Source organism: Bacillus rossius, chromosome 10 (assembly GCF_032445375.1).
Source record: "Bacillus rossius redtenbacheri isolate Brsri chromosome 10, Brsri_v3, whole genome shotgun sequence".
Classification (NCBI taxonomy): Eukaryota; Metazoa; Arthropoda; class Insecta; order Phasmatodea; family Bacillidae; genus Bacillus; species Bacillus rossius.
Window position 1 is genome coordinate 26,785,913 of NC_086337.1, and position 18,738 is coordinate 26,804,650.

The following is an 18,738-nucleotide window of genomic DNA, read 5'->3' on the forward strand; positions in this document are numbered from 1 at the left end:
ATTGGATGATGATGTCACCGTTGCAAATTTTGTTACGGCCGCCATCTTTAACTTTTTTATTTATTATCCGATTTTAATGAAAAAAAATTTAAAAATTATAAAAAATCCATTTAATAAAATTTTAATAAAATATTTATAATAAATGTACTTTACGACACGGAGCTCAGAGTCCTCGGTTCGAACCCGGTGAGGGCAAAAAAAAACTAAAAATGACATCCGATCCTTCCCTCGTGGAGGGCGCTGGCATACTGACTCCCACCACTTTTTTCAAAGCATATATATTCACCTAGTATGACGTCATGTCCGCCATCTTGTCTTCGATGCTGGAAGCCATCATCATTGTATCGTCGGCTAGAGTGCGCTGACACCATGTTAGTTTAACTCTTACCCGCTAGAATGCAGTAATCATTTATTACTAAGGTGCCCGCCATCTTGAAATTTGGCCGCCATCTTGAAAATCCGTAATTATTTAGCTAGAAATTCGGGAAAAGTTCCAAAATTTATTAAATAAATTTGCAATCAATATACTGATTGACCCGGTCAGTTCCTATCCTTGGTTCGACCCCTGGCCGATACAAAAAAATTAAATATAACATCAATTTAACATAATAGTAACAGGTTCGAGGAATTAAACACCGCAAGTTCTTTTACAAACAGAATATTTATTACATAATTTCTATTCTACTACAGGATCACTTACGAAAGCTAGCAAATTTATAATCAATCATTTAGTTCCGCATCGGTGTGAAATGACTTATTCTTAGCTCCAATCGGTTTATACTAGACAGAGTCCAACCAGATCCTTTACTGACATAGTTCTCCTCTTCTTGACAGAGTTTCTGGATACCGTGTTTAACAGTTTGCTTCACATCGTTAGAACTGTAAATTACTGTAGCCGATGTCTTGAATGCACACTTTTTCACTTTGTCATCTAACGGATATGGCTTTCCATATAGACAGTCCAACCACAAGTTATATTTTAATGGTCCGTTTGTTGCTACGTCATCAGTAAGCTGATTGATTATGTCCTGTCTGATATCATCAAGAAAAGTACAAATATCCTTCGACTCACCGAACGTATTTAGATAATAGTAGTCTTTCAACGTTCCACGAAATGCAGTCTGCGCCAAGTAGAAGCCATTATCGTTCACTTGTAATGCTCCGAACACAGTCTTAGGTTTAGGTCCATGTTCAGTCGTCATAGCAATCGGTTGCTGCGCATCTGTTTTTTTGATTGTACGCTCACGAGCCTTCAATCTAAAGCGAGGAGTCGAAATGTCTGCAGGTAGTTCAGCAGTAGGCACACGGACTTCACCTTTACATATTTTCGCATGTCGTCGCAAACTATCAATTCGAGTAAACCATTCATGACAATCATCACATCGAAACTTTATACGAGAAGGATTCTTTTTGCATTTGCTCCGCTCATGTCTTCGTGCATCATGGGAAAATGTGAACGACATATCACAGTAGCTGAAAGGATACCGTGCCGATGTAGACGAACCTTTCAGACCCGAGCCAGATATGGACGTTGCAACAGTAGTACCATTTCCAGGCATACTCTTATGAACATCGACGCATCGCTGTTGCACCGAAACCTTTACTTTCTGCCGCACAGCAGGACCTTTACATGTCTTCATGTGCGTTTTCATATTATCTTTTCTGGCAAACTGCTTATGACATTTCTCACAAACAAACATTTTACGATATAGGTTCTTGGCACATTCTCTCTTCTCATGCCGTCGAGCATTGCTGCTGTTTGAGAAAATCTTGTCACAGTAACAGCACCGATGTTCGTTAGTTGTTGTCGATTCGGCATCCATTGAAGTCTCCATCGAGGGCGAAACGAAGTTCGTCGAGTTTTCCTGCACAGCCAGCACTACCGGGATTAAAGTCTCTTCTGCTGGTGGTATCGCGTCTGTTGAAATCTCCTCCAGTGTTGTCGACGTGGTTGTCAACGGAATCTGCTCCTTCTCCGTCGTAGCTGTCGTAAAGGTTCCCGTAGACGATGGTACAACCTCCATCGAGTTCGACGTTAAAGTCGGTAAAGATGCCATCGAGTTCGCAAGAACAGGTAATTACGTGATTAATGCACCAGAAGAAATAAACTAGGTGATCCTTACACCGCCGACGTCAGTAACAAACTGAGCGCCCTGCTGTCTAGGACTCGCTTATATACATGCACCGTATGGAATAATACGCTAGTCAAATCAAGAAACATCTACAATAATACTAGAGTCAAAACAACATTAAAAATAGAAGGACCATCAACAAAAAGGAAGCACATTTTGGAAGCACAATAAAAAAAAGGCAGCACATTTGGAAGCACCGCCATCGAAAAGGCAGCACATTTTGGAAGCACCGACAACGAAAAGGCAGCACCGTCATCGTAAAGGCACGGACCGCAAGTCCGGGTCATGTCAATATCAGACATATAGACCATGAACACAGTACACACAGGAAACGGATCGTACACACAGTACACACAGGAAACGAAACGTACACACAGTACACACAGGAAACGGAACGTACACACAGTACACACAGGTAACGGAACGTACACACAGTACACACAGGAAACGGAACGTACACACAGTACACACAGAAAACGGAACGTACACACAGTACACACAGAAATCGGAACGTACACACAGTACACACAGAAAACGGAACGTACACACAGTACACACAGAAAACGGAATGTACACACGGTACACACAGGAAACTGAACGTACACACAGTACACACACAGGAAACGGAACGTTCACACAGTACACACAGGAAACGGAACGTACACACAGTACACACAGGAAACGGAACGTACACACAGTACACACAGGAAACAAAACGTACACACAGTACACACAGAAAACGGAACGTACACACAGTACACACAGGAAACGGAACGTACACACAGTACACACAGGAAACGGAATGATCACACATACATTAGCGGAAACACACAGGCTTAGTTGGAAATCAGAATACAAGAAATAAAAACATTAAATTTTTACTTTCAATATTTAATTACTTCTCATCATTACACAAATACAAGTAAAGAAGCCATTATTGTATGTAGCCAGCTTTCCTCAGTTCCTTGAGTATGAAGGATATTTCTTTTATGCACGAATAGTTTCCTGCACAAAGCGAGCCATGTAGAAGTCTTAGCCGGTCAACCAATATGTTTGGATCTTTCCATGATGTGTAATCAATCTCTTCTACCACCATCTTACTTGCTTGTTTATTATAAATACTGTTAATATCACAATCGTCCCAGTGATCATAATAAGCATTATCAGATTTATTTATTATAACACGACGTTTCCATCGTTTCGGTCTCAGGACATCGCCACATTCTTCGATCTTGTCAGCTCTAGGTGCTTCATCACAGTCTATGCCTTTGTCAACAGCCTCAGAGTCACTGTAACAATCACTGTAGAAGACATCCTCTTCACCCAGATTACCGTATGAATTCGCTATCGATGATGTCGAAGTGTCTTCATCGTCTTCATGCTTCCTTTTTAGGAGTCCATCATTTTTACAAAGAATGGAGGATCTACTGAATATAGGCTTGAATGTATTCTCACTTTTCACGGTGTTGATACTTCCATTAGTTTCAGTCTTCCCGAAGCCATTAGCATCCTTCAATTTATGTTCTTCCTCACGATCGGGTGAGCTAATACCATCACGCTCAGGACAAGGAAAATTATTGTCGTAATGCAGTTTACTCTTCTTTAGTCTAGTGGATCCATCGGTGTCCTCTATGCCGTAAGTAGTCTTGACTTTACATGTTCTACCATGTCTTTTTAAGCTGTCAATTCGTGTTAACAACCTGCTACAACGATTACAGCTTAACATGTTGCGTAGTGGGTTTCTAGCACAATCATTCTTCTCATGACGTCTAGCATTCCTTCTCATGGCAAAATCCTTGCCACAGTATCTACAGCGGCTTCCTTCCGATTCAGCTGCAGATAACAAACCACGATCCATGGTAGCTTCTGTGACTAATGTTAGATACAAACTGTCAGTTTTCTCCAATTGGAACCATTTCTTAAATAGAGTTTTTGAAATATTTCATCAGCGAGAGTTAAGTTATCTAATGTAAAGCAAATTGATGCAAGTAGTTCAGGCTGTCGTCAACAGATGGCGCCACGTGTTGCTTGCAGGTAAATAATATATATTTCATTAATGCGGGATGCGGATCGCTCACTATCGATCGCAAAGGGAGGTTGGCTTCGATAGTATCCAAGGAGAAAAAAGTTCGTCCTTCCTGCTAGTGCTTCTCAGATTTCTCACGGTCCGCCATCTTGGATTACGACGTCACGGCGGCCATCTTGGATGGGTGTGACCATGACCTTTGACCGAAACCGCAGGAATGATCGCAAGCACACCGCCATTTCGTGTAGAATTTAGTGGTGCAAGTTTCATCGCAATATATTGAAAATTGAAGTTGGTACACCTGTTTTTGTGAGGTGATGTCAGCTGGTTTTCACAGTCAGGTTTTCTTGTTTTGTGGTTATGTTGAGAAGTAATTAAATATTGAAAGTAAAAATTTAATGTTTTTATTTCTTGTATTCTGATTTCCAACTAAGCCTGTGTGTTTCCGCTAATGTATGTGTGATCATTCCGTTTCCTGTGTGTACTGTGTGTACGTTCCGTTTCCTGTGTGTACTGTGTGTACGTTCCGTTTTCTGTGTGTACTGTGTGTACGTTTTGTTTCCTGTGTGTACTGTGTGTACGTTCCGTTTCCTGTGTGTACTGTGTGTACGTTCCGTATCCTGTGTGTACTGTGTGAACGTTCCTTTTCCTGTGTGTGTACTGTGTGTACGTTCAGTTTCCTGTGTGTACCGTGTGTACGTTCCGTTTTCTGTGTGTACTGTGTGTACGTTCCGTTTCCTGTGTGTACTGTGTGTACGTTCCGTTACCTGTGTGTACTGTGTGTACGTTCCGTTTCCTGTGTGTACTGTGTGTACGTTTCGTTTCCTGTGTGTACTGTGTGTACGATCCGTTTCCTGTGTGTACTGTGTTCATGGTCTATATGTCTGATATTGACATGACCCGGACTTGCGGTCCGTGCCTTTACGATGACGGTGCTGCCTTTTCGTTGTCGGTGCTTCCAAAATGTGCTGCCTTTTCGATGGCGGTGCTTCCAAATGTGCTGCCTTTTTTTTTATTGTGCTTCCAGAATGTGCTTCCTTTTTGTTGATGGTCCTTCTATTTTTAATGTTGTTTTGACTCTAGTATTATTGTAGATGTTTCTTGATTTGACTAGCGTATTATTCCATACGGTGCATGTATATAAGCGAGTCCTAGACAGCAGGGCGCTCAGTTTGTTACTGACGTCGGCGGTGTAAGGATCACCTAGTTTATTTCTTCTGGTGCATTAATCACGTAATTACCTGTTCTTGCGAACTCGATGGCATCTTTACCGACTTTAACGTCGAACTCGATGGAGGTTGTACCATCGTCTACGGGAACCTTTACGACAGCTACGACGGAGAAGGAGCAGATTCCGTTGACAACCACGTCGACAACACTGGAGGAGATTTCAACAGACGCGATACCACCAGCAGAAGAGACTTTAATCCCGGTAGTGCTGGCTGTGCAGGAAAACTCGACGAACTTCGTTTCGCCCTCGATGGAGACTTCAATGGATGCCGAATCGACAACAACTAACGAACATCGGTGCTGTTACTGTGACAAGATTTTCTCAAACAGCAGCAATGCTCGACGGCATGAGAAGAGAGAATGTGCCAAGAACCTATATCGTAAAATGTTTGTTTGTGAGAAATGTCATAAGCAGTTTGCCAGAAAAGATAATATGAAAACGCACATGAAGACATGTAAAGGTCCTGCTGTGCGGCAGAAAGTAAAGGTTTCGGTGCAACAGCGATGCGTCGATGTTCATAAGAGTATGCCTGGAAATGGTACTACTGTTGCAACGTCCATATCTGGCTCGGGTCTGAAAGGTTCGTCTACATCGGCACGGTATCCTTTCAGCTACTGTGATATGTCGTTCACATTTTCCCATGATGCACGAAGACATGAGCGGAGCAAATGCAAAAAGAATCCTTCTCGTATAAAGTTTCGATGTGATGATTGTCATGAATGGTTTACTCGAATTGATAGTTTGCGACGACATGCGAAAATATGTAAAGGTGAAGTCCGTGTGCCTACTGCTGAACTACCTGCAGACATTTCGACTCCTCGCTTTAGATTGAAGGCTCGTGAGCGTACAATCAAAAAAACAGATGCGCAGCAACCGATTGCTATGACGACTGAACATGGACCTAAACCTAAGACTGTGTTCGGAGCATTACAAGTGAACGATAATGGCTTCTACTTGGCGCAGACTGCATTTCGTGGAACGTTGAAAGACTACTATTATCTAAATACGTTCGGTGAGTCGAAGGATATTTGTACTTTTCTTGATGATATCAGACAGGACATAATCAATCAGCTTACTGATGACGTAGCAACAAACGGACCATTAAAATATAACTTGTGGTTGGACTGTCTATATGGAAAGCCATATCCGTTAGATGACAAAGTGAAAAAGTGTGCATTCAAGACATCGGCTACAGTAATTTACAGTTCTAACGATGTGAAGCAAACTGTTAAACACGGTATCCAGAAACTCTGTCAAGAAGAGGAGAACTATGTCAGTAAAGGATCTGGTTGGACTCTGTCTAGTATAAACCGATTGGAGCTAAGAATAAGTCATTTCACACCGATGCGGAACTAAATGATTGATTATAAATTTGCTAGCTTTCGTAAGTGATCCTGTAGTAGAATAGAAATTATGTAATAAATATTCTGTTTGTAAAAGAACTTGCGGTGTTTAATTCCTCGAACCTGTTACTATTATGTTAAATTGATGTTATATTTAATTTTTTTGTATCGGCCAGGGGTCGAACCAAGGATAGGAACTGACCGGGTCAATCAGTATATTGATTGCAAATTTATTTAATAAATTTTGGAACTTTTCCCGAATTTCTAGCTAAATAATTACGGATTTTCAAGATGGCGGCCAAATTTCAAGATGGCGGGCACCTTAGTAATAAATGATTACTGCATTCTAGCGGGTAAGAGTTAAACTAACATGGTGTCAGCGCACTCTAGCCGACGATACAATGATGATGGCTTCCAGCATCGAAGACAAGATGGCGGACATGACGTCATACTAGGTGAATATATATGCTTTGAAAAAAGTGGTGGGAGTCAGTATGCCAGCGCCCTCCACGAGGGAAGGATCGGATGTCATTTTTAGTTTTTTTTTGCCCTCACCGGGTTCGAACCGAGGACTCTGAGCTCCGTGTCGTAAAGTACATTTATTATAAATATTTTATTAAAATTTTATTAAATGGATTTTTTATAATTTTTAAATTTTTTTTCATTAAAATCGGATAATAAATAAAAAAGTTAAAGATGGCGGCCGTAACAAAATTTGCAACGGTGACATCATCATCCAATATGGCTGCCATGACATCCTTATTTTCAAGGTCGGCGGCTTATAAGCGGCTAGCTCTTAGGAGTTTTAAGCCGCTTTTAGGAGTTTTCGTTTTTTCTAGGGCAAAGCGACTTTTGAGGATTTTCGAAATCCTAATTTTTGAACTGTGGAATTATTTGAGATTTTTTGGCGGAAATTTTTTTCAAAAAAATTGAAATTTTGGCGATTTTTGAGGAATTTTGGGCAATTTTTGCCCAATTTTGGTCATTTTTGGCGATTTTTGAGGATCAAATTCCAGGTCAAGGTCAAAGGTCAAGGTCAAGGTCATCCAATATGGCCGCTGTGACGTCACAATCCAAGATGGCGGACGACAATCATCAATCCACAGCCTGAAGCCTGTTTCCGGACCGGCTATCATATACTACTCATGCAGATAATAAATACGGCAGCTTACTTAAAAAAAATATTTGTAACGTTAAATATCAAATAGCAAGTTAAATTTTGTTACGAGTTCAATATGAGAGCAGATTTGTTAAGTTCATCCTTCATCTATACGTGCCACTTTTTTTATTAAGAAATTTACTTCCGAAAATGTGTTTTACTGCGAATATTCTGTCTAGCAGGACAAAGACCTACTGATCTAGGAACATGGTGCATTGAATCAGGACTTGCGCGGACACTGGATTTTGATTCTATTATTGAAACGCTCGCTCACATGAAAGTGCGAAACAACCAAATTTAACCGCGAAGCTTGATTTTTTAAGTTGTACGGTATTAATAATGTTGTATTTTTAGTTGTTCAGTATTACGTAAATTATTAAGTTTTATGAAGGAAAATTGTCATAGATTTAAAAAGGTTTAAAGGGATAAAAATCATGTTTTATTGTGAGAAACATTTAAAAACTTTTCTTAAAATATTGTTAAACTTCATTTAGTATTGTCGTATTTATGCAGCATTATAATCTCTGAAAAAAGTTTTACAGTTTTTAAAAATATTTTTTTTTCAATAGTGAGGGGTTTGAAGAGTTGTGTATTAAGGACATAGGGCGTAGATCTGGGAAGAAAAAGGGGAGGGGGGCGGGGGGGGGGGCTGGAATTAAGTAACCCCTCACTATGGGCCCGGCTTGCGCTTACAAAATCGTGACCGTGAAACGGTGGGGTTGATAAACGTAAACATCAAAACTGTGTTTAACGGAAAATATTCTGTATATTTTTATAGTTTTCTGTTCACTGCATGCAGGTAGGCCATAATATGAGAGCTATATATACCACATACAAGCTAAGGGCGTCGCCAGGGGGTGGGTAGGGGGGGGGGCAGTTGCCCCCCCCCCCTTTTTAGAGCCTTAGAGATATAAAATAATGTAGCCAAATGCAAAAAAAAATACATACTTTTCCCACAACTTCCCCCCCCCCCCCCTCCCTAGGCCATCGGCTGGCGACGCCCTTGATACGAGCACCCTATCCAGAGGTGACTCGTGTCTGTTTAAACTCTTGGGCCGCGAAGGGGTCACCCCATCCTTCTGAGAATCCAACAGATTTGCGCCCTCAAGTTACTGTCGACGGCCGTGTCAGCCGGCGTCGAGGACTCACAGCGGGCGCGCGGTCTGGGCGAGCTGGTGAGCGCGTACATCGCCGCGGTTCCTCGGGAGTCCTTCGGGAGTCCTCGGGAGTGTTCGGACGTCCTGGCCGCCCGACGACCGCGCGCGCAGCACACACAGTCACGTCACTTCGCGCCGGCTTCCCGGAGCGGACTGCCGCGGCCCGCGAGGTGTCCCGTCGCTCCAGCAGCGGGGCAGTGGAGGGGGGGGGGGGGGGATCACAAGGGTAGGGGCGCAGAGTGCGTGCGGAGTTACCGTCGATGACTTCAACCTCCGTATCCTTCTTCACCCACCCACCCCCCTCCTTCAAGACGTTACCATTCTTTTACCGTACTAACTGCCCACTATCCTACACGTTCCAGCTGATATTTAACACTTTCGGAATTATTTTCGAACTGGCTGTCATCGGCCACGTTTACTCGACGTGAATATCAGGACACAGCAGCTACTACGGTTTTTCGCATCCGTTAAATCAGAAACCATATATATTTAAAAAGAAATTTAACAGCTGAGCTGATAACCACGATAAAAAAAAAAAGCCACAGGGCTCTCATTTATAATCAGGTTTTATTATTATTTAGAAACGATACGTGTTTATTTCGTCATTTTAAATGTTTCCCTAACCGGGCTTCAGTGAAAACCGCGCCTTTTAAAAACTACTCAAGATAGCATGGAGGTGTCTGTTTACGAAAACAGAGCGCAGATGAGAAATCGTGTTTCCAGATTTGGTTTTTTTTAACTCTTTTTTTTTAAAAGAGTGAAAATGGCTAAAACGTATGTTTTCAAAATAACTTTTGAGGAATAAACATTCGCGTTACACCTTTATCTTCTTTTCTCCGCCATGTGTTGAGGTCACCGCTGGAATCTGGTAGCTATCCCGTGCAGGACGAGAAGACTGCGCGCCAGTTCAGAGCCGTACGCTTAGAGGCGATATGGCGCTAGAAGCACCAGTGAGCGTCGCACTAATGTATCATCCCGCCTCACCATCAGATACACCCCTGACTAGGCGGGCCCCTTAAACTTCTGCGCCACCTCGCTACATCATATAGCTACCCGTAGCTAACATTGCTTCGAACGTTTACCATCACACAATTATAATATTTGAGCAAATTATATTCTGCAATTTGCGATAGCAATAGAGAAAACGAATTACCTATTTTGTCATCAACCGACGCAAAACACCTGATACTGATATTTTGTAAAATCGTTCTGAATTAACTGATTATAACACCTGATACTGATATTTTGTAAAATCGTTCTGAATTAACTGATTATTACCATATTTTTTTACATTGTTTTAAAATTTCCAGAAAACGAAACTTGACTGACGTTGATAAATAACAATTAATATAAAATAAATGTGCATATGTAACTATATGTATTCCTTGCTCATAAGATTACTGCGAAAAGATATGTTAGTACCAATTAATGACAGGTTTCGCTCAATTTAAAACAAAACAAACTGAAAGCCAGTCACCGTTGAGCTGCATTTACTCTCCCAAAAAAAAAAAAAAAAAGTTTTTAAATAGAAACGTAGACCACATGCAGTGCAGTGCGCGCACTGGAAGGGAGGGTTTTGATCAGCCGTGTTCCATCTGTTTTGTTTTTCGTGTTTCCCCGGCTAGTGCCTCGACGGACAGTTGGACGAAGAGCAGCCCCTCTGGTGTGTGGCGATAAGGGTCGTGATAAGAAGCGCCCGTCGGGAACGACCATAGAGTAAGAAAAGTTCTAGTACAGAGCGGACACTCCATGCCATCGAATCTTCGCGTTTTTTGATGTGTTACATCTTAGCTTTCGGTATATACGGCATTTGTTAGTAGGCATACGGCATTTGTTAGTAGGCATACGGCATTTGTTAGTAGGCGCGATTTCGCGAATGGAACGGAAATGTGTAACCACGGTGCTGCCATCTGTGTTGGATGGCACGAACTAAAGTTCACAAAACCAAAGCGAATCTTTACAGTATTAACTGTTTGATGAATTTGAACAAGGGCAGTATTTTGATAAAATTCACGCGTCAAATCAGGTCCAAAGCCATGGGTTAGATATTTTTTTAAAGTATTTTTCGCTTTTATAGGAAATATTTCATTATATATTTAGCTTTGCAATTGGATTGATTCGATAGTCGACGTATATGCTCCGGCAGCGAATTACAGAGGCCGGTGCGGAAACTACGCGTGGTTCGCGTTCGGAAATGTAGTAGAAAACACGTATTGCGTATATTCTACGTTGAATTTTTTTGTTTGTTTCGTAATATAAGTGTATTTGCAACATGAGAACACATGGATTTGCTCGTTATTACCGAGGTTAGATGTTATTCACGTCTGGCGAGTACTGAAAGGCTAGCCATATATATATAATTTTTTTTCACTAATGTTTTTTCAAGATTATTTTCAATAATGTTTTTGAAGTTATACTTCTTTAGGCGCGTTATGACAAAATGATGAGAGTGAAATTTTAAGATGCGCGCGCATCACTGTAACACAAAATTAACAGTTTGAAGCTGCCCACTAAATCGCTCATTAAGTCTCGAAAAAAAGCTACCAACAGAATAGAAATAGAACCTCTATTAGTCACGCATGTTGGCACGCTCGTCGCCTCTGATCACTGTTTTCATATTTATAATATTTATCCACATGTTTCTAGCTTCTGCATTCACAACACGTGTTTTAGTTTCATACAAGTGCGAATTATATGTGTGCTAATAAATTATGTTCAGTAGTGATTTAAATTGAATATTTTGATTAATATTATTTACTATTCGTAAATATTAGTAAAAAAAATTGTAATTATATACTTCTTCAAGTGCTCCAATATAATTGAGGTTAACTATCCGTATGTATTATTTATTGATGTAAATTAAAATATTATTTAATATAATTAATACTAAATATTATTAATTATTAATGCTAAATATTTATAATTGGTAATTTAATATTTACAAAATAAAGAAATAAATTTAATAAAATATTTAACAAAAACTTTTTGTTAAAAATGAAAAGTGAATATTAAATTAAGAAAATAATAAATATTAAAAAATAAATATACTTAAATTAAATTTTTAAATTTTTATCATTGAATTTATTTAATTTCTTTTAAAATATTAAATAATCAATAATAAATATTTAAAATTAAGAATCTTATAATATTTAGTACAAATTATGTCATATATTATTATTCTCCAAATTTTATTTATTTAATTTTTTTAATTTAAACTTAACTTTATTGACTGTGTTGACTATCTTTTTCCAGCCCTTTTATTTTTTTATTATAATTAATTATTTCCATGCAATTAAAAACTATTTTTTTAATGATGCCAAATAAGTATAACTTCTAACGCGCGTACATAAGTACACGCACCCATTTTTTCAAGATTATTATTATTTTTTGTCCATTCATCACATGCATTGGTTACTCAACAGATGACTTGGCTTCTGGGTGGTGACCGTAGTTCCAAGACGAATGTATCACCGACGTTTCGGACGATGTTGCAGACGCCATCTTCAGGGTTTGAGTAGAAGCCAAGCAACTTCAGACATTGGTATCGAAAGCCTGCGATCTTTATTATCCAACAGATTAACTTCGACATTGAAATTTTTTGTTGTATGACCTTAATATTAATTCATGTGTGTCCAGGGCCGGCGCGTCCATATAGGCGAACTAGGCAACCGCCTGGGTTTTTTGTAACAGTTTGGAATGTTTATATTGATATAAGTAATTATTTAAAGTACACGGTGACCTGTTTATGATTTGTAATAAGTAAAAAAAGTATAAAAAAAAACACAAGCCTGCTTACATTTGATTGTTGACAAAATCTTAGGCTTACGTGATGTCTTTTGAGGCAAGGAAAAAATTTTTTTTTGGGGTGTCCGGCGTTGGGTTTGCCGGGTGGGGGGGGGGGGTGAGGGGGAAATTAAGATTTTTCGCCTAGGGCGCCAATTTACCTTGCACCGGCCCTGTGTGTGTCCTGCCCTCGCAAGAGCGAAGTTGGTCGTCATTGATCCGAGGCGTCGCTTGGGTCGCTGCTGCCCGCGGTCGCGCGGCGGGAAGACTGATCGCCGGAGAAGGCGCAGCGCGGCCGGATGACGTAACACCGGGAGGGAGGGTGCGAGATGCGGTAATCCATCGAGGATCAGCTGGCCGGCGACGGGCGTAACTCCGCCCCGCGACTGTTGACGTATTGCCCTCCGCTCGGCCCCAGGGGAGCTGAGGGTCATAACCTCGGGAAGCCTTCTTTTCACAGACGAGAGAGCCGAACTCCCGATCGTGCATCTTCGGTTTTATTATTTGTTAATTGTAAAAGGTTAGGTTAGCTACATTATAAACACTTTAAAACATTGTGTACGTTTGATTTGGTTAGGAGAGCTACATTTAAGATACTGTGAAATCATGTAAACGGTTTCCTAGCCCTGGATAGCTACATGTTAAAAAGTTATTTGCTAAGCAGCCATAAAATTATTTTACAGTATTTTTAATGTAGCCACACTTACCTAATATAACCAATAGGGACACCTGTATTTCGCGAATACATTTCGTGTCTAGGTACATCGCAAAACACCGTAGTTTTTTTTCTTGTAGTCATTGGCTGTGGTCGGCGAGAGGTGTTTTCCCGCAATTGACGGAGCCAATGGGAATATGGATACCGTACTGCTGCACGCACACGATTCGCCATTACTCTAAGAAAAAGCTAGTGTTTTGTAACATACATTTTACACGAAATGTATTCGCGAAATACAGGTGTCCCTAATAACCAACCATCCACAATGTTTTAAAGAATTAATAATGTAGCTAACCTATCCTAATCGACCGCAAATTTTAATGCCACACCGGTTTATACAATTAGATAGAACGAAATAAAAAAAAAGCGAGCTTGAACTTCGAGGAACTTCGGGTGTGGCTCTCTCGTCTGTGAAATGAAGGCTTCCCGTCATTCCTCCCGGCCTCTTGGGGGCCCGTTTCACGAGTTTCATTTCTTGGTTTATGAGGGGGGAGGGGGGAGGATGGATACACGTTACTCGCTGTTTGCTTTCGTTGGTGGCAATCATAATCATGTATAGTTTTTTTCTTAGTTATGCTTCTATAGACGCGTTACGGAAAAAAATGATAGTGAATTTTAACGATGCGCGCGCACCATGCAACGAAATTTTCACAGGATAAAAAAAAAGCTACATACAAATAAAAATTACACATGAGCTTTTTTAAATCTTATACTTTAGAGTCAAAAAGCATTTATTTATTGTGAATATCAGTGATATGAATTTTGTTTATAAACTTTTTTCATGTGTATTTATATAAGTAAGGTTATGTTCCCGTATGTATAATTTATTTCTGTTTTAAATGATAAATTATTACATTTTTATTTAATTAAAAAATGAAAGTAACAAATTATAAATATTCAGCAAATGTATTGATTTTCATTATTAATTAAAAATGTATCGCTATTATTTACGCAATTAAATAATTAATTTTTTTAAAGTGTTTATATCAATATTGAGTACTGAGTATTCAATTAAATGTTTTAATTTTGAGTTTTTACTTTTCCAATCATATTTATAAAATCACTACAATCCTTTTATTATTTTATTTCTATTTTTATATGCATGCAAATTTTGAGCTAGTTTTTTACTACGCCAAGTACGTATAACATCTAATGTGTGTACAAAAGTATACGCACTTTTTTTTTGTATTTCAGGGGGAGGGGGAGGCTCTATATTACCCATCATTAGGGGCAGGTATTTTTCGCGAAAAGATCTGAACGCCTATTAGACTGCAACAAGATATACCCGCACCTGTGGTTTCTTCCTTGTGATTGGCAGCCGTCTGCGAGAAAAGTCGTTGTCTTGATTGACCGAGCCACTCAGGACGCGTTTACTTCCGCACTGAATCACTGTGATTGGTGTTGTTACAATCGATATGTACCTGGGGAGAAACTCACCCAATCACGAAACACAGACGATGCTACAGTGTTTTAACTTTCATCTAGTCTCGAAATCTGTTCGCAAAATCTGCATGCCCCTACCCATCATCCCTGGCGTACAAGTATGTAGTAACTAGCAAGTCAGATTTAGCAATTTTGTGAAAAATAACCAGTTACAAGTGTTCAGCAGAAGCACTCTTGTAAACTTGCAATGACTAGAGCGGAAAAATACGCTGATTCATTTCCAAATATGCAAGAATAAAAAAAAACTCCATGCCGGGTTTGTGTACAGCAGTTTATCTGAAGTTCACCGAGCCTATCAGAAAACCTTGTCAAAACAAGTATCAAATTACAAAGCACCCCAGTTGACAGGTCTCACGAGTCAGTACAGGATTGTGGAGTCTATCCTAGAGGTCAATGAAATCGCTAAGTTGAGTTACTTGTAGACTACCAAAACGTCCGTGGGTTTGTGATAATTGTAGCTCACAAACTTGCCACAGACACTTGTTGCTTACTACTAATTTTCCACCTACCTCAAAAGGTAGGTAGGTTGCAATTACATGATTAATAATAATAATTCTAGTAGAAAGGTGTTTTGGTCTAGTTCTCCCCCCCCCCCCCAGAGTTTAAATTTAAAAAATTACAAATTAATTAAAATTATAGACAAATGGTTTCCCGGCCCGTCTCTTCCAGGATTTAAAAAAAACGCGAAGACAGAATGAGAAAATCATAGCAAATTCGCTTCTTATGGATTATTTTATAAGAATTATTGTAATACTTATTGGGCTACAATAATGTAATTCCTCCCCAGCCCACTATAGCCCGACATGCCTCATACACAGAAGCAACCGGAACTGTTTCTCCTGTTACTGTAAGCATGTCTTTAATACATTGATATGTGTGATTCATGTAATTAATAACATTAGGATATGTAAATTTATGACTTAACCCGCTTTTTGGAATTTTCAAGCCGTTGACATTTTTGAGGACTAAAACGGGAAATTTTCCCTCAAAACGGAAATTTTGAATTTCGAGATTATATATATGTATGTATGTTATGTATGTTATGTATGTATGTATGTTATGTATGTATGTTATGTATGTATGTTATGTATGTATGTTATGTATTTATGTTATGTATGTATTTATGTTATGTATGTATTTATGTTATGTATGTATGTATGTTATGTATGTATGTATGTATGTTATGTATGTATGTATGTATGTTATGTATGTATGTTATGTATGTATGTTATGCATGTATGTTATGCATGTATGTATGTTATGTATGTATGTTATGCATGTATGTTATGCATGTATGTATGTATGTTGTGTATACATGTATGTATGTTGTGTATGCATGTATGTATGTTATGTATGTATATACATACATTAGCGAAAAAAATTTCCCTAAAAACTGGAAATTTTGACGAATTGTATGGTAAATTTTGAGTCTTTTGGCAAATTTTGAAGGTCAAGATCAGTGGTCAAGTTTAAGGTCATCAAAGATGGCCGCCGTGACGTCAGGGCGGTCGTTCATTGACCCGCTCCTTGATCCTCGCTGCAGCTGCAGCTGTAGCACCAGCACCAGGAACCTCTTTTATGCACCATTGGTAACCATTAGTGATGTTGAGAAAAAAATGAACATGGCGTGTGAGACTCCACATTAAGCCCAGAAATTTCCCAGCATCATTTATATGGATGCGTATTAATTTATTCTCTCTCGTTATTTTGGAACTTGGTAATTTCGTAATAATACAGGATGTCGCCCGTTAGCTAATTCCAGTCCGCGTGTGCTGCAGCTGATACTTCACGAATCGCGGACGGGATCTTCGTAAGTCTACGTTCATCCGACGTAAATTTTACAGACACTTGAGTTCACTTACTTTCTTTGGACATGAATCCAAAATATCATTCTTGGCGTATCAACAAAACATTAAAAAAAAAAAAAAAAAAAAAACTGTGGAAGTATACAGCAAGAACTTTCTTCTTTTGTCCACGCGTGTGTTTTATCTTTGTTTGGAATGAAACATACAAACTCGGAAGTCGAAAAAAGGGCGCATTCAGTTGTTTGACATTACGAAGAAATGTTCGTTTGTTTGATTTGAATTTGGTCTTTGAATAGCTCGTGAATTCACTGTGATTTCTGACAGCGTAAGTGCGTGGGAGCTTGTGAACCCGGCTTCGGCAATGCCACCAACGTCACGCAGAGAACTGTCAGTACGCCCGTATCTCCCTCCTCTCTGGGGGCTTCCACGGACAGGGCGTATCAGTCACTGTGCTATCGGAGTAGCGCTGCTCGTGTCCACACTTCCTCGTGGCCGTGTGCGCTCCAGAGAGTCGAGTCTTTGTGGGAAAACACTTTTTTTTTGTGCGGCGTTGGCCATGGCGTAATCTAAGCTAACCAACATCAGGCGTCCTAGAAAGAGACCATCAGTCCTGTTCGAAAATTCACCTCTTTTCACACACGCGTGCACTCCAAATATGGAACTGGCGAATCAATGGTATTTCACAGGAAATATATCCCGAAACTGCTCCATCTTGAAACTCTAGGGAATAATTTAAACTGTTTTTCCAGTTTCGTTCCACTAATTTGCAGTAGTTTCAAAACTGCCATATTTAGAGTGTGTATACATTACATTTTAGACAAGCACTCACTAATCACCGATGCAATGTATGCTCGGAACTCAAACCAGTGAAGCGCTATTGGGCGGTAAGCGTTGTGTTATGGAATTTTGAGAAACAAGACAGAAAGAGATGACAGGACAAAAATAGATGCAAGGTAATTGATGAATTCAACAACTTCCAATCACGCAAATCCCACAAAGAAAAAAAAAATTTTATACTTTTACTAAAGATTCTTTTAAAAACCATTTGCCAATAAATAGTCTGTAATATTGTCACGTGCACCTAGCCGGTGCCACCGCCATTTCTGTCACGATCCACCTTCAGAGGGGGGGGCGAGAATCGTAGCTCTTTACATAGAAACAACTCGCTTGGCATCAACTAGTCTTAACTTCATAAAATACTTTACTGTACCTAGGATCATAGGTTCGTCATCCCGTACAGGATGTCTGGTGAGAGCTGAACTAAGGAGATTTTGCAAAATAACATAATACTTAATTAAAATTATTTTATTCTTAAAGTCAAATACTCAACATCATTTTAAAGAACATTTAAATAGCGGGATTACAATTTAAAACAATAATCTCTTTACTTCCTTAACGATTGAACGACCTTACAAGAGAGAGAATGAGAGAACTTCACTAAACACTTCCCTAGTCCTTCCGAATACCTCAAATCATAATTAATACTTAAAATTAAAACAAAGATAAGTCCATACTCACATTTTCCGAAAAGCCTTTCTTGATCGATTACTTTAAAAAAATAACGTAGGGGCCTCTCCTGCCCTTGAAATCCCGAACGAACATTACATTTTAAAAACTATGACGCGTGACCCCTGACGAGGGCCATAGCCTCCGCCCGAAAGCTTGACGACTACATTATGACCTAACTTAAATTAAACGACTCGTGGCCTCTGGCGTCGACCATAGCTTCCGCCCGAAAGCTTGAATTCCTACATCACGAACGAACTAACAACTCGTGACCACAGGTGAGACGCATAGCCTCCGCCTGAGTGAGCTTGAATTCCTACATCACGAACGAACTAACAACTCGTGACCACAGGTGAGACGCATAGCCTCCGCCTGAGTGAGCCTGAATTCCTACATCACGAACGAACTAACAACTCGTGACCACAGGTGAGACGCATA

General features: G+C 39.7%; 2 protein-coding genes across 3 annotated transcripts in view; one reads left to right on the forward strand and one right to left on the reverse strand.

Annotated features, from left to right (window-relative positions):
• Positions 1 to 18,738, reverse strand: part of LOC134535881 (uncharacterized) — a 125,868-nt gene that overhangs the window by 49,484 nt on the left and 57,646 nt on the right. Inside the window, exon 1 of one of the 2 annotated variants that reach the window (XM_063375228.1) lies at positions 9,041 to 9,203. The exons of the other annotated variant lie outside the window; for it this stretch is intronic. Coding sequence (XP_063231298.1) covers positions 9,041 to 9,080 — 40 coding nt within the window. The 5' untranslated portion in view covers positions 9,081 to 9,203. Of the gene's footprint in view, positions 1 to 9,040; positions 9,204 to 18,738 lie in introns of those variants that run through there. 2 annotated transcript variants of the gene reach the window in all.
• LOC134535882 (U11/U12 small nuclear ribonucleoprotein 25 kDa protein-like) overlaps positions 1 to 18,738 on the forward strand; it is a 160,924-nt gene that overhangs the window by 22,169 nt on the left and 120,017 nt on the right. The window lies entirely within an intron of this gene.